The 21,826-nt window shown below is 45.9% G+C and overlaps 1 protein-coding gene across 1 annotated transcript; it reads left to right on the top strand.

Moving 5' to 3' along the window:
- The first annotated feature begins 1,972 nt into the window (after positions 1 to 1,972).
- On the top strand, positions 1,973 to 18,250 carry LOC144370035 (putative serine protease 47). Its single transcript, XM_078030631.1, has 6 exons — positions 1,973 to 2,116; positions 9,978 to 10,004; positions 10,809 to 10,971; positions 12,786 to 13,022; positions 15,607 to 15,744; positions 17,756 to 18,250. Exons 3-5 carry the CDS (start codon positions 10,826 to 10,828, stop codon positions 15,617 to 15,619), a joined length of 396 nt encoding a protein of 131 aa, XP_077886757.1. The 5' UTR covers positions 1,973 to 2,116; positions 9,978 to 10,004; positions 10,809 to 10,825; the 3' UTR covers positions 15,620 to 15,744; positions 17,756 to 18,250.
- The last annotated feature ends 3,576 nt before the right edge of the window (positions 18,251 to 21,826 follow it).

Genomic DNA, 21,826 nt, shown 5'->3' with positions numbered 1-21,826 from the left:
CCTCTAAGGCTCTTTCCTTCCCTTACTTCTGCTCAGTGAGTTGACCTCAGGGGAAGTACTCCATTCTAACTCCCAAGGGTTTGGGAGGTGACTGCTCCTCAGATAACAAGCCCCTGACCCTCCAGGCTCACCTCCTTCCAAAGGTCAGGACACTGGACACAGTGTCTCACAGTCTCCACAGTGGGAAAAGTCAGTACAGGATCCAGAGAGTGACCTGTCTGTAACAGATTCTCAGGGTCCAACTGAGCCAAGCTGGGCAAAGTTTAAATGTAAACCCCAGTGGAATGTTGGACCCAGACATTCTGCAGGGGGAGGGGCCAAGGGCAGCTGGCCTGGCGGGGGCTGGGCAGACATTCCATCAAGAGCTCTGACAGGTATAGAAGAACCTCCAGTTGCCTTTAGGCAATTCAATGGTGACACAAGTGGTGTGTGCCTCTGGGTCATTTTGAAGTAGTTTCTCAAATGCACAGCAGAGTGGTGAGAGCTATGGCTCTCATGAGCCACACAGTCATGGGTCTGAACGGCCCCTACTCTAAACTGAAGGGTATGGATTGCATTTTATGTATAAAGTGTTTTTTTTTAAATCCCATTCCCAGTCTGTAAAACAGACTCTTGGGTGTTTCAGAAATATTCAACACCTTATTAGAAGTCTTTTCAATGAATGGGGGAGGAGGCAATCCATGATATTCAGGCACTAAGAACAAGCTTCTTTCACTTTTTCTGTAGTTATTCCCCACATCGATGTCATTGATGAAGTAGCTCGTGGAGCTTTTCTTTTAAAGTAGTGATATAAATTATGCAGTGTAGAAAAACTGTCTTTTTATTCCACAGTTGTTTTAGTTGTTTCATATAATGACTGATGGAGTTCAGATTCTCAAAGCAAGCTTTATTTGCTAGACCAAGGTCGAATTCAGGGGCCTTGCATACTCTTGGTCAGTGCTTTGCCACTGAGCTTCAGTGTTACCCCATCAGTCTTGCACTGCTTCAAACTGCTCATATAATACCACTGGACAAATGCAATTTGTGCAAAGTGGCCATGGGAAGGAGCATTGAAATCCTTTTGTCCTACCATCTGACCTTTATTCTTGTAAAGTCCTGAACTCATATTGATTGCCGAGGGAAAAAAAAATAAAAACACTGTGAACATGGATGTCCTTGTCATCAGGAACATTGGCAGAATGGCTGAAGGCCCTGTCCGCCTACTGTAAAGGTTTTCCGTCCTAGGACCTTGGCAGCATCACACGTGACATGTCTTCCACATTATCCTTTGGAAAGAAATGATACGAATTACCTAAATTTCCAGAAAGAGTATCAAAGGATTGTTTTTGTTTGTTGTTTTGGGATAAAGCATTTCAGGGTCAATGGGATCCAAGTATACATTTGAAACCTTCAGGCTAAAAATATGCCATGGCGTAGAAAAGGAAGAGGATACATTTGGTGTGTACCCAAATTGGTCGACATTGCCAAATCTTCATCAAACATAGGAGTAAAACTGTCAAAGAGAACATGTGGGCATCTGTATATACTGGGAGGGCTGTCCGTATGCAATAATGTGCTCAGTAGGCAAAATCAAGGAATGGGGTTTTCAGAGTGTTACCCAGACCTATAATTCTTTAATGGAACCTGCAGCTGGACTAGGAGGAAAGCACACACTGATGTCTGGACGAGTGAACAGGAACCAAAGGGAGTTAGTGGGAAGGGGGTGAAAACACTGGGCCCAAATGGGGAGCCAGTGCTTCAGGGTAGAGAGCTCCCAAGGGCTGCACAGGGCGGTGTCTAAGTCATAGCAGTGAAAATCACTTCGTCATTAAAGACGCTCAGGCTGAAAGAAGGGCCAGCCCAGAGGCTCTGGAGGAGGAGCCGCTTTGCTGGAGACACCTGGCAGGCTTCCCGACCCACCTCATCCTCCTGCAGGGCGCCCCCAGGTCCCTCCTGCACCCCTCGCGCATGCGCACGTACTTGGCTGGAAGCGCATGCTCTCTGGTCGCCCTCCAACTGCTCCAGCGTCCGTTGGGGCTGCAGCGGGGCAAGGCGCAGGCGCGAGCGCGGTTGGCGGGCTCCCAACGGCCGGCAGGGCTCCCGAGGCGGCGTCCAGACTCAGTCCCAGAGGCCCGAGGTACCGGACCCGCGAGCCTCTCCCGTCCCCAAGGTGTCCCTTCCTGGTCCTCTGGCCCCTGTGCCTCGCCGGGCAGCGCCGTCCTGGCCTCCCCTGGACGTGGGCCGCCCGCACCAGGCCCGGAAGTGAGGGGCCGTTGGCCAGTGCGGCCCCCACTTTGGGGCGCCGTCCCTCCGTGACCCTTGCAGCCTGTGTGGGGCCCGGGCTCCGGGGCACCTGTGCGGTGCCTGAGCAGCGCGGTCCTGGTCAGCAGGTCCGCGGCTCCTGTCGGTGTCAGAGGAAGTGGTGAAGGTCGTCTCCTTGTCGCTGTGAAAGCTCTGAATGTTGGGGACACCGTCAGCTGGCATCAGGGTTGTTAGGCTGAAGGACGCGCGTTTCCCGTGACGTTAGCGACTTTGCAGAAGGGAACACACTGAGCGGAGTGTGCTGGGTCCCCTGTGGTCACACCGTGATTGACGGCCCTCGTAGGTGGGCTGTTGGGGGACAGAGCACCTGAATGATGACGGGAGAACGGTGTGACCCCAAGTCGTGTGCAATAAAGAGACTCCTGTTGTATTATTAATGTGTGGTGCTCGTGTATTGCGCAGTGACACTGAGGATGTGCTCTCAGCGTGGTGGGGGGCTGTTGGGGGCTCCTTGTGGCTCTTTCTGGGTGCCCGAAATTTTCCTTCCGTCTTGATGGGCAGGAGGATCACAGGGCGATTATTTGGGTGAGAAAATGAGGCCTGTGCTGGTCCTGGAGGGTTGGTAGAGTACAGAGGGCTGGGGTGTTCCCCTGTTCCTTTGGTGGGTGGTGGGGTCCCTAATGTGTTGCTGTGCATTCCTCATTTGGACCTTGTTCTGTTTAGGACTGACTGAGGGGAATGTGGTGTGTGTTCAGAAGTGTGGGTGGTGGTGTCTGGGGCTTTGTAATTGGAGAATTTGTCCTAAGGCAGAAGTGGAGCAGCAAAGAGAACAAGCAAACCTCACTTCATAATTATGAGCTGCTGATCTGATTTTGAGGAGGTATAATGCCGGGGAAAAAAAAAAAAGCAGAGTTCTCTGAGAATTTCACAGGCATAGGATGAATTCTATGAAGTTGTGAGTGAGTCTGGAGTCTCTTCAGGATCCAGAGGGGGGTTTTACCCAGGCAAGAAGGATCCAAGTTGGTTTGCCCTGTACCTTTATAGCCATAGAGAAAGCTGATGGTGTGAGGTACCTTCCATCTAGGTTGTAGCTGTTTTGATGGCTCCACCTCCTTCCAGGTCTTTCCTAGAATCTGGTCTCCTGGTTTTCCTTTCTTGGGGGTTTCTGGGATTTACTGGGCATGGCCAAAAGACATTTTCTTATTTCTGGAGTGTGGCGTGAACTCATCCCAGATCAATCAGGTACCACAGAAGCTGACTCACTTCTGAGTCTAGGACTGTATTTGCTGACAGAAAGAGCATGCCATATGACATCTCATATTGACATAGCATCAGATTAACCTTCACAGTATTTCCAGCTCTCATAAGGGCAACTGGTTATTTTGGTGTTGGTGAGAATTGTTCTTTCTTATTCATATTGCACAAGAAATAAGAATATAATTAAACAATATCATTCTCTTCCTTTCTCTTCCTGCTTCCTCCCTATAGTCCCTTTCATCAAATCTACTTATGTTCCTTCAATTTTCATGAGCCGCCACCTCTATTTATCTTTTTCTTCTATAGATTTCACATATGAGAGAAAACATCCAACTGTTGATGTTCTCATTTTAGAAGATATTGCTTAACTTAAGGGACTCCAGTTCCATTCATTTTCCTTCAAATTGACATAATTTAATTTTACTTTACACTGAATAAGTCTCTATTATATGTTTATGTATAGACACACACACACATACACACACATGTTGTGGGGACAAGTGCTTGGAGTCCTGCATACATGGCATACATTAAGGGCACCAGTGTGGCAAATCACTTCCCTTGTGCTGGGCACGTGAGCGGCAAACTGCTTACCCCATAGGCACAGGGGCTGAGAGTGAGGCCACATGTTGCAGTCCCAGCGCTTGCTCCATGGCTTCCTCCTTGATTGGTTGTTGCAGGGTCAATTGGCCAGAAACTGTATTGGTGGCTGCCTATAATCTGCTTAGCTACAGCCCAAGTATATATACTTGGTAACTACGTAATCAAATGAGACCTGCTTCTAGCTTGGTCTCTGGAGGTCTTGGTTCGAGACTCCACAGCCACACTGGACAAGAGAGAGCCATGCAATACATATCACTTTTTCTTACTCCATCTTTGGATGGGCCTAGGTTTCATATTTGGATATAGTGAATTGTGCTGCTCCAAAGGTGGGTGTGCATGTATCACTATAGCTTGATGACCTTAAATCTTCAGGATAAATACCAAGGAGTGGTATTGCTAGGTAATATGGTGGCTTCAGTTCTAGTGTTTTGAGGAGCACCCATACTTATTTCCATAGAGTTTCTACTAATTTACAGCCACATCAATAGTGTGTAAGTGTTGCTGTGTTTTTTCATATTCTCCAGCATTTATTATTCTTTGTTTTCTTGATGCTGTCTTGTTGACTGGAGTGAGATGAAATCTTGGGGTTGTTAATTTCCCTAATTGCTAATGGTATTGAACATTTTATTCATGTATTTGTTGGCCATTTTTATTTCTTCTTTTGAGAAGTGTCTGTTTCTTTTGCTCATTTATTATTGCATTGTTTGATTTTTGATGTTAAGCATTCTGAGTTCTTTATGTATTCTGTATTTCTTGGTCAGAAGAGTAGCAAAGATTTTTTTCTCAATCTATAGGTTCCAAAATCTTGTTTCCTTTGCTGTCCATAAGTTTTTTTTTATTCAATACACACCCATTTATTAACTCTTGCCCTTATTTCCTGAATTGTGTGGGTCCTATTAAGAAAGTCATTCTTGGAGTGTTGAGTCTCCATTTGCTTCTAAAGGAGGCATAATTTCTGGTCTGATCCCTGGCTCTTTGATCCATCTTGGTCATGTTGTATACCCTTAACATGTTTTTCAATGTGATTTGCTAACATTTTATTAAGAAATTTTGCATTTAAGTTCATGTGGGATATTGGTCTGCAGTTTTCTTTCCTCAGTGTGTCCTTATCTGGTTTTGACTTAGAGGGATACAGACTTCACAGAGGGAACTTGGACTTATTCCATCCCTTTCCATTTCATGGAGCACTGGCATGAGTTCTTCCTAAAGTCTCCTAGAATTTAGCTGAGAATCCATCTAGACCTGGGGTTTTATTTCTTACAAGCTTTTCATTACTGCTTCTCATTGCTAGTTACTGGTCTGTTTAGACCTTCTTTTTCCTCTGACTTCAATTTTTGCAGATTATAGCTGTGTAGAAATGTACCCATTTTCCCTGGGTTTTCCAGTTGATTGGTGTATAATTTTTCAAAATAATCCATAATGATTTTTTTGTTTCTGTGATATGTGTGATGATTTCTACTTTTTCAACTCTGAATTTATTAATTTGAGTCTTTTTTTGGTTAAGGGCTTATCCATCTTTTTATGTTTTCAAAAACTCTTAGTTTAATGGAGCATTTATATTTTCTTCATTCTCAATTTCATTAATTTTTGCTTTGATCTTAATTATTTCCTTCCTTCTTCTCTTTTTGGATTTGGTTTGTTCTTTCTTAAGGGCCTTTAGATGCATCATTTGATTGTTTAAACATTCCTCTTAGAACTAACTTCATACTGACCTACACTTACTGGTATATTGTATCACGATTCTCATTTGCATCTAAGAATTTTTTACAAATTTCTTCCCTGATTTCTTCTATCATCCATTCATCATTCAAACATGTATTGTTCAATCTCTATATCTTCATTTAGTTCTTGTGGGGTTTTGGTGTTCATTTTTATTTTCATTCCATTATTATGTGATTCAAGGAATTATTGTACCTTGGTCTCTCTGAAAGTTTAACTCATGAAGTGTCTCTTTTATATAATTAATGGCACTGATGATTGGGGCATAAATACCTGTTGTCATTGTATCTACTTGTTCTATTGTTCTCTTATCCAATATACTCTTATTTCCTTATAACTTTTCCTTCATGTCTGACCATAAAGTTCAGATTGTAGGGAACTTATTTTATTAGCCTATGTCAGGAAAAAAAATCAAATAGAGCAGCATTGGTTCTAGGCACTTGAAATGGAGCAAGAAGCCATTGTTAATCAGACATCACTGGGAACCACAGCTCAACCATCATCTGGGCTGCACCCTACAGCACCATGCTGACCCAAGTGGGTCAAACTACCTGTTTCCTGAAACAATGTTAAACTCTTGATCTTCTGTACAAACCACTCCTTCCACCAAACTCTCCAGAGACTCAGATTTTACTCATGTCCCTTCCTACAAAATGGCTTAATTTTTCCAGCAGCAGTCTTAATTCCCGACTCTCAGTGCTGTCATCCCAAAGCCTTGCCGTTAAGGCTCTCCATGCAGCCAGCATGCACTTGGGCAGGTGCCAAATTCAGTGGTTCAGTTGTGAGTGCTCCCAGGTCTCACATGTGACTTGCAATGTTCTCCCAACTCCATCTTATGTGTCCTAAAGCATTATCTCTCTGCTTTAATTTTTTTTCGTTGAAACAGTGTTAAATTCATAGATTTGTGCCATAATCACCCAATTTGCTATTTTAATCTCCACTCCGACCTCTACCCCTAGATAACTACCAGATTTTTAAAAAATTTTTTTTTCATTTCCTGGGCATTTCAGATAAATAGAAACCCAGAATTTGTTGTCCTCTGCAACTGGCTTCCTCCACTTAGGGTAATGTTTTTGAATTTCTAGGCTGTGGCACTTACCTGTGTTTTGTTATGTTTTCTTCCAAAGCATACTTGTACCACACTTTGATATTTGTTTACCAGTTGACAGGCATTTGCAGAATGGGGATATTATGAACAATGCTGTTATGAAAATTCTTCTGCAAGTATTCATGGAGACACATGTTTCTAAGTTGATCTATTTTGTGTTATTCTTTAGTTTTCTTTAATTTTATTCTTTAGTTTTCTTTCTTTGGGGACATGTGTTTTTTTTCTCTTAGGTAGATTCTGAGAAGTGAAACTACTGGGTCACGTGGTAACTTTATGTTTGGTATTTTATAAATTTCCAAACTTCTTTCTAAAGGATGCCTTATGTTATATTCCTTCTGAAATGTGTCTGGGTTCCACTTTTTCTACATCCTTGCCAACATTTGGTATTGTCTGTTTCATTAGCCATTGTAATGAAATTAAATGGTGTTTCATTGTAGTATTAATTTACCTTTCTCTCATTACTAAGGATGTGGAACATATTTTCATGGGTTTCATTACCATTCACAGTCTTTTCCTTTCACAAATTAAAAAACGATTAGAGGCTTATCTAGTTTAATTTTGTTATACACATTAGGGAATATAAATTGTACAGAATAATGGGTTTCATTGGGAAATTTCCATACGTGATTCTAAGGAGCTTTGATTGTAGCTACATTTCCCTTTTCCTCCTTTTATATTAATCTTCCTCCCCCGGATTCCCTCCTCTATCCCTTGTAGACCCTCTTTAATATCATATTTTCCCTCAAGATTTCTCATATGAGAGAACACATTTCCACTTGTCTTTGTGAGTCTTGCTTATTTTGTTCATATTGTGATCTATAATTTTATCCATTTTCCTGAAAGGACATGGTATTATTTTTCTTTATAGCTGAATAATACTAATATTTCTCTCTCTGTCTCTGTTTCTCTCTCTCTCTCTCTCGCTCTCTCTCTCTCTCTCTCTCTGTGTGTGTGTGTGTGCGCGCGCACGCACACGCATGTGTTTCTGAAACACGATCTTTTGTCCAATCCCAGGGAAAGAACATGGAGACACAGAGTGCAACAGAAGTGAGACTTTTACAGAGAAGGTACAATATGTATTTTATCCTCTTAAACACAAGTTCACTCCCCCAGTTCCTCATTGGTTAAGAACTAAGATTGGTTAAGAAGGTCACAACCTTAGTGAACTTTGCCTAAGATGCCACATTCCCATATAAGAAAACTCTCTTTCCACATTTAAGATCTCTTTCCCCTTCAATTAATGTTTCTCAATGTGGTATTTCCTCCTGTTAATCTGTTAAACAGGTCCCTATTCCCACATCCTATTTTTCTAGGAGACTATATGTGTTTAAGTCTCAAGGCTGCCACATATGAATGGTACTGCATAAACTGTCCTTTAGTGATTTTCTACTCTGCCTTCTCTTTTCCCTGTATTTAGAATTTCTAAAATCTACTTACTTGAGAATTTACTTTTTGAACATGAATCATCAGATTTTCTATTTCTCACATATATGAAGTTCTTTTTTTAAAATCGTACTGGGTGGGTATTGAACCCAGGGGGCTCTATGAATGAACAACTTCTCCTTAGTCCCTTTTAAAATTTGGAGATAGGTTGTTACAAAGTTGTTACACTGGCCTGGAACTTGAGCTCATCCTGCCTCAGTCTCCTGTGCCATTGGGATGCACCATGAGGACTGGTTTATGTAGCACATTTTGTTGACGCATTCTTCTCTTGATGGGCATCTAGACTGACTTCATAGCTTGGCTATTGAGAACAGTACATAGATGAAGATATCTCATTCCTGTGTATGCAGGTATCTCTTTACTATGCTTGCTTTGATTCCTTTGGGTATATGTCAGGAATGAGATAGCTGGATGGTATAAACAATTTATGTTTAGCTTTTTGGGGTACCTCCATACTTTTATGCAGAGGGATGATACTAATTTACATTCTCATCAGTGGTGTACAATGTTTCTTTTCCCACTCATCCTCACCAGCATTCGTTTTGTTTTTTGTTCTATACTGGTACATGAAAAATCAAGCTATTTTGTGGGAACAAACATAGGTGCAGACTCAGTCTCTGAATAGTTGGTTGGAAGGAATAGTTTGTACAGAAAATCAGCAGAGTTTAGCAATGTTTCAGGAAACTGGCGGTTTGGCCCACTTTGGACAGCAGGTGAATAAAAGAATTGTCCAGGTATGCATCTGAGATGTGATTTTCAGTGACCTCCTGTTCCATTGTAAGTGCTCAGAACCAATTCGACTCCATTTGATCCCCCTTTTTTTTGAAAGTGATTGATGAGTTCCTTGTAGTCTGATGTTTATAATCCAGAAATGAAGCAAAAGAAATGGGAAAATAAATGTAGATTGACTATTCCAAACTCAGTGTGTTACATAGAGAGCTGCCTTGGAATGCAGGATGGCCCTGCCTCTGGGCCACAAACCTGGGATGAATTACTATTGAATATCCTTTCTCTTTTTCTATGGGTAGCCTCCTCTTCCTTTTCTCATTGATCTGGGTCCTTGATTGGGTCAAGGATGGTGTGGGAGGGGTCAGGGTACTGGGCCAGTGTGTGTGAGGGGGGTCTGTCTTGGGATGAGGGCCAGGGCCTCCAGTGCCTGTGGTGGCAGCTGAGGGCACAGTCAGGTGGGTGGAGGGTGGGTGGTGGGTGCGGTAGCTGGAGTGTTGATGCCTGTCTCATGGCAGGGTGAGGAACCCTCTGCGCATGGGTAGGTGCAGGTCAGGGTGGGGTCATCCCCAGAGTCCAGCAGTCCCGGATGGGCACCAGGCCAGGCTCATGGCTCTGCGGCCGTTGTTGTTGCTGTGGTCTCTCCATCTCCAGGCAGCCTGTACCCCTGGTTTCTGGCAGCCGCCAGGAAAGGCAGATGAACTCCCAGGAGAACAGGAGGACCTGGAGCCCATAGCCAGCAGGGTCTGGGGCTGTGTGGGCGGGGCCCAAGGTCCCTTTGCAGTAGGGGCTGGTGGGAGAGGCTGGAGGAGGCAGGAGCAGGCCCAGGCGGGCAGTGAGAAGCCACCAGTGTGTTCTCTTTGTCTCTACCCTGAAGCAGACGTCCACCAAGAGGACATCACCCAAGGTAGGTCAGGTTTCCCAATCTGGCGGAGATTTTATGGGTGGGAATCCCTGCCAGAGCTCAGGCATGAGGCTGTGGAACAGGATGCGTGGCCCAGGTCTGGCCCAGGGCTGTAGGGGGCCCAGAGGCAGAGGCAGTCAGGCTCAGGAGTCTCAGGTCCCTTTCCAGAAATCTGGGAGCACAGCCAGGGACCAAGATAACCCTTCTCAACTGTGAGGACCATGGATCCTCCCCCAGATAGAAGTCTTCTAAACAGAGTTGTCTCCATCTGCCCCACCCCTTTAGCAATGGAGCATGCCATGAGGGGGTGGGGGTCAGTTGCCCCAGGTCACACAGTACTACAGACACCTGCTGGTGACTTTGCTCCTCATGACACTGGGGTGGAGGGTGTGGAGTGAAAACAGCTGCCTAGAAACTAGGACCTCTGAAAAGTAAGATTAGTAACCCCAGAGAACTTCACTCCCCTCATCTGCAAAGTAGGCATAGAGTTGTGTTGGTGGAAGGAGTGAGGCCCCAGGGAATCCTTCCCAGTCCCAGGGCTGTGCTGTGAGCAGCCTTTCACCTTGCCCCTTCCTGTCCAGACCCCCAGACCAATATCCCCACAGCTCTTGCTCAGCTGTACTAGGCCATCTAGGCCTGGGCTGTGATGACTGAAGTCAGAAGCCAAGACAGCCCTCAATCATTTGGGCTGGGTCACTTGTCCCTTGACCTTGGCCTTCCCATGTGTGAAGTGAAGGAGGGACCTCCTTGGGGTGGTATGGGACACCACATGTATCTCTAACAGATCTGGGGGGATTGTCTCCACAGTGTGCAGGAAGACCAAGATGATAGGGAAGGTGTATGGTGGCCATGATTCGGTGAGTGGCCAGTGGCCGTGGCAGGCCAGCCTGCTCTACCTGGGCCAGCATCTCTGCGGAGCTGTCCTCATTGACGCCCACTGGCTGCTTTCCACAGCCCAGTGCTTTCTCAAGTGAGTTATGCTTCCTGGGGCCCTCTCAGGGGGTTTGGCAGGGGAGGAAGGGTGAGAAGAGAAAAGGGGATCAGAGGGGATGGCCCTCCTCTGGGTATTGCTGGGGTCCCTGTGCTGCCACCAAATGCACACTGCTCCTTCTTTGATCCAGTGTCTGCTCCACCTGGACTGTCCTCCCCACTGGCCACCCAGTGCTTTCTTCATTTCCTGGGTCCTTATCATCCTTCATCCTCAGCCCCCGCTGAGAGACCCCTCTTCCCTATGTCTGTCCCCCCTGACAAGGACGTGTGCTGAGAACATTGGCACCTTACCCTACACTCCTGAGAGTAAGAATCTAGTCAGAGACCAGATATGATCAGCAGTGAAATGATTTCTTTCATTACTTTTGTTAAACTTCATTCCTGGGAGGAGCCAGAGTTACCCCTGCCCCATGTGTCAGGCTGCGTTGGTGGGGAGAGTAGGGTTCCCCAGCCTTGGAGAGTGACATGGACAGTCAGGAGTCTACCTCTCCTGGCCCTCCTGGGCCTGTCTCTGTGGCTAACTTCAGAACACATGTGGAGGGACCCAGAGGGAAGGAGGGACTCATAGCCCAGGTAGGGGAGTTGCAATTTGTACACTTGCTGTCCCTGAATCCTCAGCTAGCTTCTCTTGAATCTGTGCAGGGTCCCCTGAAACCCTCCATGACATCGGGGGGGGGGGGGGAGGGGTGGCGAGATCCCATGCCAGTGTGTCTCCATCTTTTCAGGAAGACAAGGAACAAGCTTCAGTCAGCATGATGCAGGAAGAAGCTCAAAGTGGGCAAGGAGGGCAGATGTGAGGGAAGGGGTCCAGAGAGAAGCTACATTGTGGGGGCAGGGTCAAGGGACTTCCTTAAAGGAGGAGTTGGGCTTGTGATATGGATGGGGGCCCTACAGGTCTGAGAACTGTGTAAACAAAGCCATGAAGTTACTCATTCCCCTTCAGAAACAGGAGAACTTCAATTCTGTGCACTCATTTGTGCATTTAAGAAATTCTTTGTGAGCATTTACCTCCAAGTGGAGAAAAGCAACCCTGAGGGAGTGGGTTGGAGGTGGTGAGGCCAAGGGATGGATCAAAAGGTGACAGGAAGAGACCTGGTATATGAGTTAGCTTTTTGTCATTGTGACAAAATATCTGAGAATTGAGTCAAAAGTAGGTAATTTTACTTTGGGTCACGGTTTACTTAGTACCTCCGGTACATGGAAACTTGGCCACATGGTTTCAGGCCTGTGGGAGAACAGTACACTGTGACAGGAGCACATGGTGGAGGAGTCCCTTTCACCTCATGGCAGCAAGGAAGCAAATAGGGTACATGGTCCCAACATGTCAAGAGCACCCCCAACCTGAGGACCTAACTGATTTCCACTAGGCTCTGCTGCTTACAGTTTCTGCCATTTCCCATTATTGCCACAGACCAGCACCCAAGCCTTTTGCACATGAACCTATGGGAGTCATTTAAGATCTGAACCATAACATGGTAATGGTCCAGAGCTCCTCCTAGGAAAGTAAGAGGGTTTGATCTGAGGCACCCCTTAGTACCCTTCCAGCACCAGGATTCTCAGCTCCTCCAGTTCTAGGAGGTGGTGGGAAGCCCTGCGTCCTGAGGTTGTGAGTTGAATGTTCATCAACCCAGAGCGAGAAGGCTCCTGAGTGTTAGAAGGGAGGAGACAAAGGTGCCTGGAATCAGGGCTGGGAGAAGGGGGTCCAGAGCAGTGTGGGCAGTGGGATGAGGATGCAGGAAGAGTGGGGGCCCCTGAATCAGAGACGATGCTGATAATGGGCCCTTCCTCCTCCAGCAAATCCCAGGCACCACAGGACTATGAGGTCCTCCTGGGGAACACCCAGCTGTACCAGCACACCCAGCACACCCAGAAGATGCTCGTGAACCAGATTATCACCCATCCAGACTTTGAGAAGCTCTATGTCTTCGGGAGTGACATTGCCATGTTGCAGCTGCACCTGCCTGTGAACTTCACCCCCTATGTGGTTCCTGTCTGCCTCCCACGTGCAGACATGCAGCTGCCCAGTCAAAGGTCCTGTTGGATAACTGGCTGGGGAAGGCTCTCCGAGAAGAGTGATGGGGCCTGGGAGAGGCAGGAAGGGAAATGAAGGACAGGAGGAAGCATCAGGGCAACAGGAGAGGGGTGGTTCAGCCAGGCAAGAGGCCCAGGCTGGTTCCTGAAGCCCCTGGACTTGACCCCCCTGTGCCTCATTTCCATGATCTCTCAGATGAGGACTGGGCAAGTGCTACATCCCTTTAGTTCTGAAAGTGTATGATTCTAGGCTTCAGAGTTCCATGTGGCCCAGTCCCTGAATATCTGGGGATCCTTAACAACTAGAATCAAGAATCTGGGTTGTTGGAGTCTTTGTGGCTTTTGATTCGAGTGTTTAATCAGCCAAGGTTTGGGATGACTTGAATGAACTCAAAAGCTGTTCCTGGGGGCTGTCCCGTTCCGGGTTGTTAGTTGGCTTTCCATTACTGTAAAAACAAAGCAAAACAAACTTGCCTGAGATAATGACTGAAAAAGAGGAAAGGGTTATTTTGATTCATGGTTTATGATGTTACATGGGGATGACTTTACATCCTGAGCAAGTTATGGAGCAGTGCTGCCCAGGAAGCAGAGAGCCAGAGGAGGGGCCGGGTTCCTGACATCCCCTTTAAGGGCACACCTCCAGTGACCTACCCTCCTCCTGTACACCCCATTCCTTCAAGATTCCAGCACCTCCCAATAGTGTCACGGGTTGGGGCCAAACTTTAAACACACAGGCCTTTGAGAATCCTTGGAAAGGTGCTTGGGAAAAGTGGGAAGTCACATGTGGCATCTGACCCCAGAGCCTGCATGATGAAGTCACAGTGATCCCAATTTAGGAATGGTTAATGTCTATGAGCTCACCTAGCTCTTATCTTGTCCACTTCCCATTCTTGTCATGTAAACTGCATAATGAAGAAAGCTTTGGGGTTTTGTGTTGCCTTGTCAGATTGAAAGAAGAGAATTATAGACAAAGGCTTATGCCTGGATGATTTAATAAAGAAAGGATTGTTGATGGTTTGGGGAAATGCTTCTGGTGTATTTTCAATGAAAGAAAGAACAGTACAAATTTGTAATCATCCATGGGGTCAGCATTTGGTTCCGTGTCTCTCAACAGAGGTGTTAGAGGTGTTTTGGACAGACCGTGTCTTCAGTGAGTGCTCTGCCCACAAGCCTAATACCTGCCCACCCAGTGTTAGGAACACTCCCTAGTCATGGGATGGCCAGCCCCCAGCACACATATGTGTAGAAACACATTCTGGTTCTTCCTTGAAGACAAGATCCAAGTCTTGTTTTAATGTTCCAGACAGTGTCCCAAGGCACCTGGTAGGAACTCCACTGCTCTTTTCCACCCTGGCACAATAAATCACTGTTTCCTGCCTGTTGACTCCAAATTTCTCTCCCATTTTCCATCCTGTGTACTTCTACTCAAGTCCCCACATGGTGGCCTATTATGGGCACGTGGAATCAAATGTCAACTCCCCACCTTGGCTATAAGGCTGTACATAGTATCAGTGCTCTGCCCCTTCTCTGCCTCAGCTCCTGCTGCATCCCTCACATATCTGATAACTCGCAGCACTGTCCACTTTGCTCCTCCTTGAGCAAGGCCACCTCCATCCCTAGACCATTTACTTTGCTGTTTTCCCAGCCTAGCTTTCTTTCCCCTCTGCTCTTTGCATTACTTCTTTCTTCTTGACATTTACAGCTCAGCTCAGCTACTCCCAGTTTTACTCCATCATGTGAACTATTTTGAAATAGGCAATCCCTGCTGTCATCTCCCTGTTCTATCTGGTCCATAGCACTTAACAGTTTGTTCATTTCTTCTACTTGCTCTGTCTCTTCCAACTCAAATGTCAACCTGTACCTCAGTGTGTAAAATATGCCTAGCACAAGGACAAGTGAATAGATAAGTGATGGGGTGAGAGGATGGATGGATGGATGGATTGACAGATGGGAGGATGAATGTGGAATTGGATGGGAAGATGATTGGATGGATGGATGGATGGATGCATGGATGGATGGATGATGGATGGATGGATGGATGGGTGAAGTTGGTGGATGGGTGGTCGTATGTGTTAGTGGATGGGGAGAAGGAAGAAAGAATGGAGAGATTGATGAGAGTAGATGGAAAATGAGTGTGGGAAGATGGGTAGATGGATGGAGGAATGGGTGAATGCGTGGACGTGTGGGTGGGCAGGTCAGTGGATAAAGAGATGGCAAAAAGGTTAGTAATGGATGGGTAGAGAGTAGACTGAATGGTTCATGAGAGGATAGGTGGGTGAGTGAATGGTTGCTGAATTCCAGGGAGTGGAGTCACATAATTAGTGGGATTTGCCACTTTGTGGAACAGGAAAGGTTGTTCTGTTGTTGGAGGAATAGGCTAAGTATGTGGACAGCTTTGAGAAAAGGGTGGGGGGCTTAGCATGGAAGACTGAACCGAGGTTTGAAACCCATGCTTGAGAGTAGTGGTGAGCGTCAGGCAGAGTGGGGGTTCTGAGTCGTCTGGGTTCTTTGCTAAGGCACAGTGCATGTCACTCACCTCCTTCTCATTTTCACAGAGCCATTGTTACTGCCCTACTCTCTCCAGGAAGCTAAGGTGAGTCTTATGAATAGCACCATCTGCAATACCTTCTATGGGCAAACACCTGGAGAAGGCAGGAACTACTCTGTGCAGGAGGAGATGCTGTGTGTGGGGGACTTCTCAACAGGAAAGGCCATCTGCCAAGTAAGTAAGGTCGGGCTCTGCTGCTCTCTTGCCTGTTCTGCTGGCCTCAGTTTCCCCTGGGGGGCCTGTGTTGGCCTCAAGTGTCTTGGTGGAGACCCCAAACTTCCTGCTTCCTTCCTTCTACATATTTTCCGTGGGCTCCATTCCTCATCAGTCTTCCTTCAGACCAGCACCTTCCTCAGCCCATCCCAGCACAAAGCTGTCTGCTGTGAGGACCCTCAAACAGTATCCATTTTAGTTGCCTGTTTTAAACTTTGATGTGTAGCATACACACAGGATGAGTTATTTGTAAGTGCACAGCATGATGACTTTTGTGAGGTTGATGCAACCTGTTACCAGCCCTCCCCACAACTCTCCATTCCCTTCTTGTCCCTAACCAGCAGATTTCCTTTTAGTCTTTGGAATTGATTCTGAATTTTCTGCAGACAGGATTTACTGTTGGCTTTCTTCTGTATTTTAACATTATATTTGTACCCAGGGTTTTTACTGTAAGTTCATATCAGCTGTCTAATCATCAAAAAATAAAGGGTAAGCCACAATTGGGGGGGCTATTGGTCACCTGGTGTGTTGGAATACACCTGTAAGCCCAGTGGTTCAGGAGGTTGACTGCAAATTCATGCCAAGCCTCAGCAATTTAGTGAGACATTTTGCAACTTAGGGAGACTGTTTTCATATTAAAAATAAAAGAAAGTGTGGATGTGGAACAGTCGTGAAAAGCCCATGGATTCAGTCCCTGGTAATAAAAAATAATACTAATATCTGGTTGGTAGTATACAAAAATGCCAATGTCATAGAAAAGAAGGAATGAATGAGACTGAAGTAGGTTAATAAAACTTGGTATTTAAAGATAAGATGGGATCCTGGATTGGATCTTGGAATAGAATAGGGATATTTGGGGGCAGAGACTCACTGGTAGAGTGCTCACCTTGCGTGTGTGAGGAGCTGGGTTCAATCCTCAGCACCACATGAAAATAAAGAAAATAAACTTATTGTGTCCAACTACAACTAAGAAAAAATATTTTAAAAAAGAATAGGGATGTTTGTTCCTAGTGAAATCTGAATATTTATTTAATAATATTGTACCATCTCTACTTCCTTGGTTTAAGTATTTGTACCATGGTTATGTCAGATGTTAACACTAGAGGAAGCTAGGTGCAGGATATGTAGATCCTCTGTAGTATCCTGCAAATCTAGCCTAATCCTACATTATTTCAAAATGGAAAGATTTGAAAAGATTGAAAGAAACCCTTTACCAGAGAGTTCATTTAGATATCAAACAAGCAAATGAAAAAACCTCTCAATATTGTCAGGCACAGGAGAAATACAAACTCAAACACCAGTGAGATGCCTCTACACATTAATTAAATGGCTGAATTCAAATGACTGGCCACGTCAGTTGTTGACAAGGATGTGAAGCACCTGGAACCCTCAACATACCCGAATGGTAGCGTTGTAATCTGGTGCAAATATTTTGAAAACAATTTTGTAAAAAGCTATATACACTTCTACCATACAATCCAGACATAGTAATGTTAGGTATTTACCCAGCAGAAGTGAAAGTAAGACTTGTAGATGTCCAAGAAAGACATCTATATGACTACAAGACAGTTCACAGCAGGTTTCTTGGGTAATAGTTCAAAACTAAGAAAAAGCTAAAAGATCAGTAGCAGGCTAATGAACGAATAAACTAAACAATATCCCTACACTAGTGCACTACTCGGCAGTAAACAGGAATAAACTATGGTGCTCACAGCTACCCAGGTGTACTACTAAATATAGTATTTAGGGAGGGGCTATGGACTGATGGATTTGGAAACACGATCTCCACTGGGAGGATCATCTCCGGAGCTTCTTGCTGCTTCATTCTGGTGTCCCTCATTGGGGGCTTGAACTGATTGGCCTTCACTAGGGCCCTGCTTGACATAGTGGCAGCCCAGGGTGTCCAACATTGCCACCTGGTATTTCTGCCCCCACTCAGCCCCCATCCTAACTCCTCTCTCTCTTTCCTCAGGGTGATTCTGGGGGTCCTCTTGTCTGCTATGGCCCCAGTGCCTGGGTCCTGGTAGGACTGGCCAGCTGGGGCCTGGACTGCAGGCCTCCCATCTACCCCAGCGTCTTCACCAGGGTTGCCTACTTCATTGACTGGATCAGTAAAGTCAGGAAGCGGAGTTCTCTGCCAGACCCTCCGCCTGACCCTCCTCCCACAGACTTTCCATCCCAGCCTCTGAGAGCTTCCGGCTGCCCCGGGCCCTGGAACACGCTCATGTGCACACAGACCTGGCTCCTTGTGCCACTTATCTTCATGTTACAGCAGCAGGTCCCTGAGTGACTGTCAGGGCCCTACATATTTCCTCTGCCCAGGCCTCCGGCCTCTTGCTGCAGCTACTCTCACTCAAGACCACTGTTGATCTAAACAGCTCCTTTCCTCAGCTTCCCTGTCCATCATCTGCCACTCCCAAAGCCAAGTTCAGCAAACCAACCCAAATAAAAGACTCATCCTCCTGTTCCTCTGGCTGTGCTGCCCTCTGGGCTCCTTCTGTCCCTCAGTGCTCTCCTTTCCCTTCCACTTGGTCATCTGGCTTCCAGAAGGAAGAGGAAGGGGTCTTCTTAGGAATCTTCAGCCAAGGGGCCCTGGGGCAGAAAGCACTGCCATAGGGTGGACTGTGAGGAAGTTGGGAGCCAGGGGGCTTTCTAAGCAATAGTCATGGTCTCTCTGCTCTGGCTGACTGCTCCTACCCTGGGGAGCACCGGATTGTTCAGAGAAGGCCAGGCTTTACACCTGGTGTCCAAGTGTAAGGGAGGCAGTGCTTCCCCTCAGTAGATATGTGATCTGATGCAGATATATTGAAAACAATTTTGTAAAAAGCTATCTACACTTCTACCATACAACCCAGACTTAGTTTGAATCAGTGGACCTGAGGAATGATGACTGGTCCTGTCCTGTAGCCAGAGGTCTCTCAGATGTCGGTGGTGGGGGCTGGAATCTGGTCAAGAAGCAGAGAGAAGGCCCTGATGCCAGACTGAAAGCTCATCCTCATAAGGCAGCGATTTTCAGAGCTCTGTCCCCTTTTTGACACCTGGTGTGCTTTTCATCTACATCTACAGGATGCTTCAGGCATGTAGACACTGTCCACTTCCCCAGCCCAGTCACCCATGAACATGGTGCCTGTTGTCTAAGGCCCAGGGTACACCTACCCTTGTGTCCGCATGCCTCTTGGGGTTGGATCCCAGTGTCACCTTGTTGATGTAGCTGATCCTATACTAGGGGTCCAGTAAAAATAAGTTTTAAAGTAGTGTGGCTGTCTTTCCCAAAAATATGCTGGACACAGGTTTTGATGCAGCCAACAGGAACCCAGAGGCCTCACAATACCCACCCCCAATGTTCAGATCCCTTGTTGAAAGGGAGAGCTTTTATTTAGCAGATGGTCACATAAACTGGACACCATTTATGGGTTTCAGTGGTAAATGTTTCCTACCCTGATATTTCTCAATTTCCTGGACCCTTACGGACAGGAGAATGGATGAACTCTCATGAACATTAGCAATAGGACTTCCCTGTCTTTGACCTTCTGAAGGATCAACAATGGCCTTTCCAGTGTGAAGACACTGTAGGAGCTTTAAGTACAATCCTGGCCTTTGGCCAGAGCACCTCTACTAATGGATGATGGTATAACCACCATCTTTGATGGGTCTTGGAGCTCCATACTCTATGGAAGGTGGAAGACAAGAGCTTTCCATCTGGTAACAAAACAGGTGATCTCACCCAACATGACTGCTCAGAACTATGGTCTGCATATGAGTTATTTGCACAGCATGTGGTCCATGCTTCTTCTGCACAGGGTCAGGGGAGCTTGGGTGGTTCAGGGCTGAGTACCACCTTCGGTTGGTGCTATGGAAACCTCAGGCTGACTGGTGCTGGGGACCCGGGCAATGTCTTTCCTATTGCAGGGTCTGGGAGATTCTCTGATCCGTGGGCATTCTCGCACTCTAAACCAAGAGATCTCAACTCACACCTAGTCCTCATGACAGATCCACCGAATATCAGCTTCACCCAAGTGGTTTTTCCTTAGGTGAAGCAACTCAAGTACTCAGTGTCATTTATTTTCAATGGTGAGCTGAAGCATATAAGGTTCAGAAACTGCTTGAGATGTTATAGGAAGCATGTAGTGACAGAGGAGTAAGCCCAATGCCACTTTGAAAGAGTTTGAAGGCCTGTTTCTCCCCTCTTCTGTAGGCTGCCCTAACCCAGCCTCAATCACCCAGGAGAGACTTTTTATGACCCCTCCCAAATGTGAGCTCCAGATACTGCCTTCAGGAGAGGGAGTGACTGGCTGGGCCTGGAGCAGGGTTTCAAGCAGCCCTATGGGGAGAGCATTATCAGGAGGAAGGATTTGAAATTTTTGGTTAGGGCCTCCCTACCCTCACAGGTGGTGCAAGGACACAGGCTACTGCTCATTGGAAGATCAACTGTAGAAGAGCTGTAGAGGGCAAGAAGTGAGCCAAGGTCGTTGGAGATGCTGCTTCCAGCCTGGAACAGAAGGAGCTTGGAAGTCCTCACTCCCACTCTCAAAACAGGAAGGCTGACAAACTGAGCATCCACACCTCTTCTTAGGTCCTTCAGATAATTGAGGTCCCCAGGCAAACGGTGACTCTCACATTTGCAGAGACATTCTTATCTGGAGACTCAAGGCGTACCTGAAGGGAAGCCAGGGCGCACACACCTGGCACCGGCACCAGTGCTGGGTGAGGAAACCTAAACTGCAGTGGAGCAGTTGCTGGAGACTTGAACTCCAGAGAGGCCATGGGAGCACTGGGGCCCCTCACTCCCTTGGGTGCTACCTCCAGGAGCCTTGTCAGGTTCTCAGGCTTTAGACCAGAGGATCAAACAGTACCCCTGTTTGTGGCAATGGCATGGGGAAAATAACCATTCTGAACTATTACCAGAGTATTAGTTCTACTCTATAAAAGCTGCTACAGGAGAAAGTGTCATGCCAGAGCTGATCTTTATGACTTTATCTGCATTTAAGTGACTTGGAGTGGCAAACATCAACCTCCTGCTCCCTCTTTCATTCCTGCCCTATCATGGTTGGGAGTGCATGAAGGCTCCCTGTGAGACTGTGAGGTCTAATCCTAAGACTAGGGAGTGCTTCCTGTCCCATATGCTCACTTCAGCACCACCTCAGTAGGGCTTCTGTATAATGAGAGAGGAAGGAACTGTCTCAGCCCATAATCAGTAAGGATCCACTGGGCAACTAACAGGCAAGAGCGGAGACGAAAGTAAGGACAGCAGAGGAAATACAGTCTGTCACCCCCATGGCCATGTCAAACAGTAAACAGCCTAAAATACTCACCAGATAAGCACGAAACATCGCACTGCACATTGATGAACCTTTCACCCAGCAGATCATATGTGACTTTGTACAGAAAATTTCAAGGTATACATGAAGAAGAAGAAGAAAAAAGAAGAGGATGAGGAAGGAGAAGAAGAAACAGAATCAGAGAACATTTCTTCAAGGAAAACCAAACATCAAAACCAGGCTTAGATTTAGTGGGCATTTTGAAAAATTCAGATCAAGAATCTGAAATAATTATGAATACATTGTGGGCGATGTCAACAGGCAGATGGACACTCCAAGAAAGAGTCAAAAGGAAATTCTAGAAATCAAAAGATATTATAACATAAATAATACCTTTAAATATTTAATCAATAACCTGGTGCAATGGCTAATTTTAATGATCACTTTATTAGAGTAAGAGATGCTTAAGATTAAGAGGCTTCTGGGTTTGGCAATGAGAATGTGTCTAAGTACAATTAATATACACTAATAAGTATAATAATATACAAACTGGACGAGCTTGGAATTAATTTTTTTATTTGGAAAAATAAAAGATTTGTGAATGGTAATGAAGCACATGAAAATATGTTCCGCATCATCAGGCATTAGGGAAATGCAAATTAAAACTAAAATGGGAGACCGCTTAATTTGAGTTGAATGGCTGATAAAAGAGATGATATCCAAACTTAGCAAGGATGTAGAAAAAGTGAAACCCATTCACATTTCAGCAGGAATGTAAAATTAGA

The sequence above is a fragment of the Ictidomys tridecemlineatus genome, chromosome 13, assembly GCF_052094955.1.
Source record: "Ictidomys tridecemlineatus isolate mIctTri1 chromosome 13, mIctTri1.hap1, whole genome shotgun sequence".
In the NCBI taxonomy this organism is placed as follows: domain Eukaryota; kingdom Metazoa; phylum Chordata; class Mammalia; order Rodentia; family Sciuridae; genus Ictidomys; species Ictidomys tridecemlineatus.
Note: the sequence above shows the minus strand (reverse complement) of the source record. Positions and strands in the feature narration are given on the sequence as shown.

Coding starts and splice junctions, on each gene's coding strand:
- LOC144370035 (XM_078030631.1), top strand. CDS start 10,826: ATGATAGGGAAGGTGTATGGTGGCCATGATTCGGTGAGTGGCCAGTGG. Junction 10,972..12,785: donor ACAGCCCAGTGCTTTCTCAA/GTGAGTTATGCT, acceptor TTCCTCCTCCAG/CAAATCCCAGGCACCACAGG.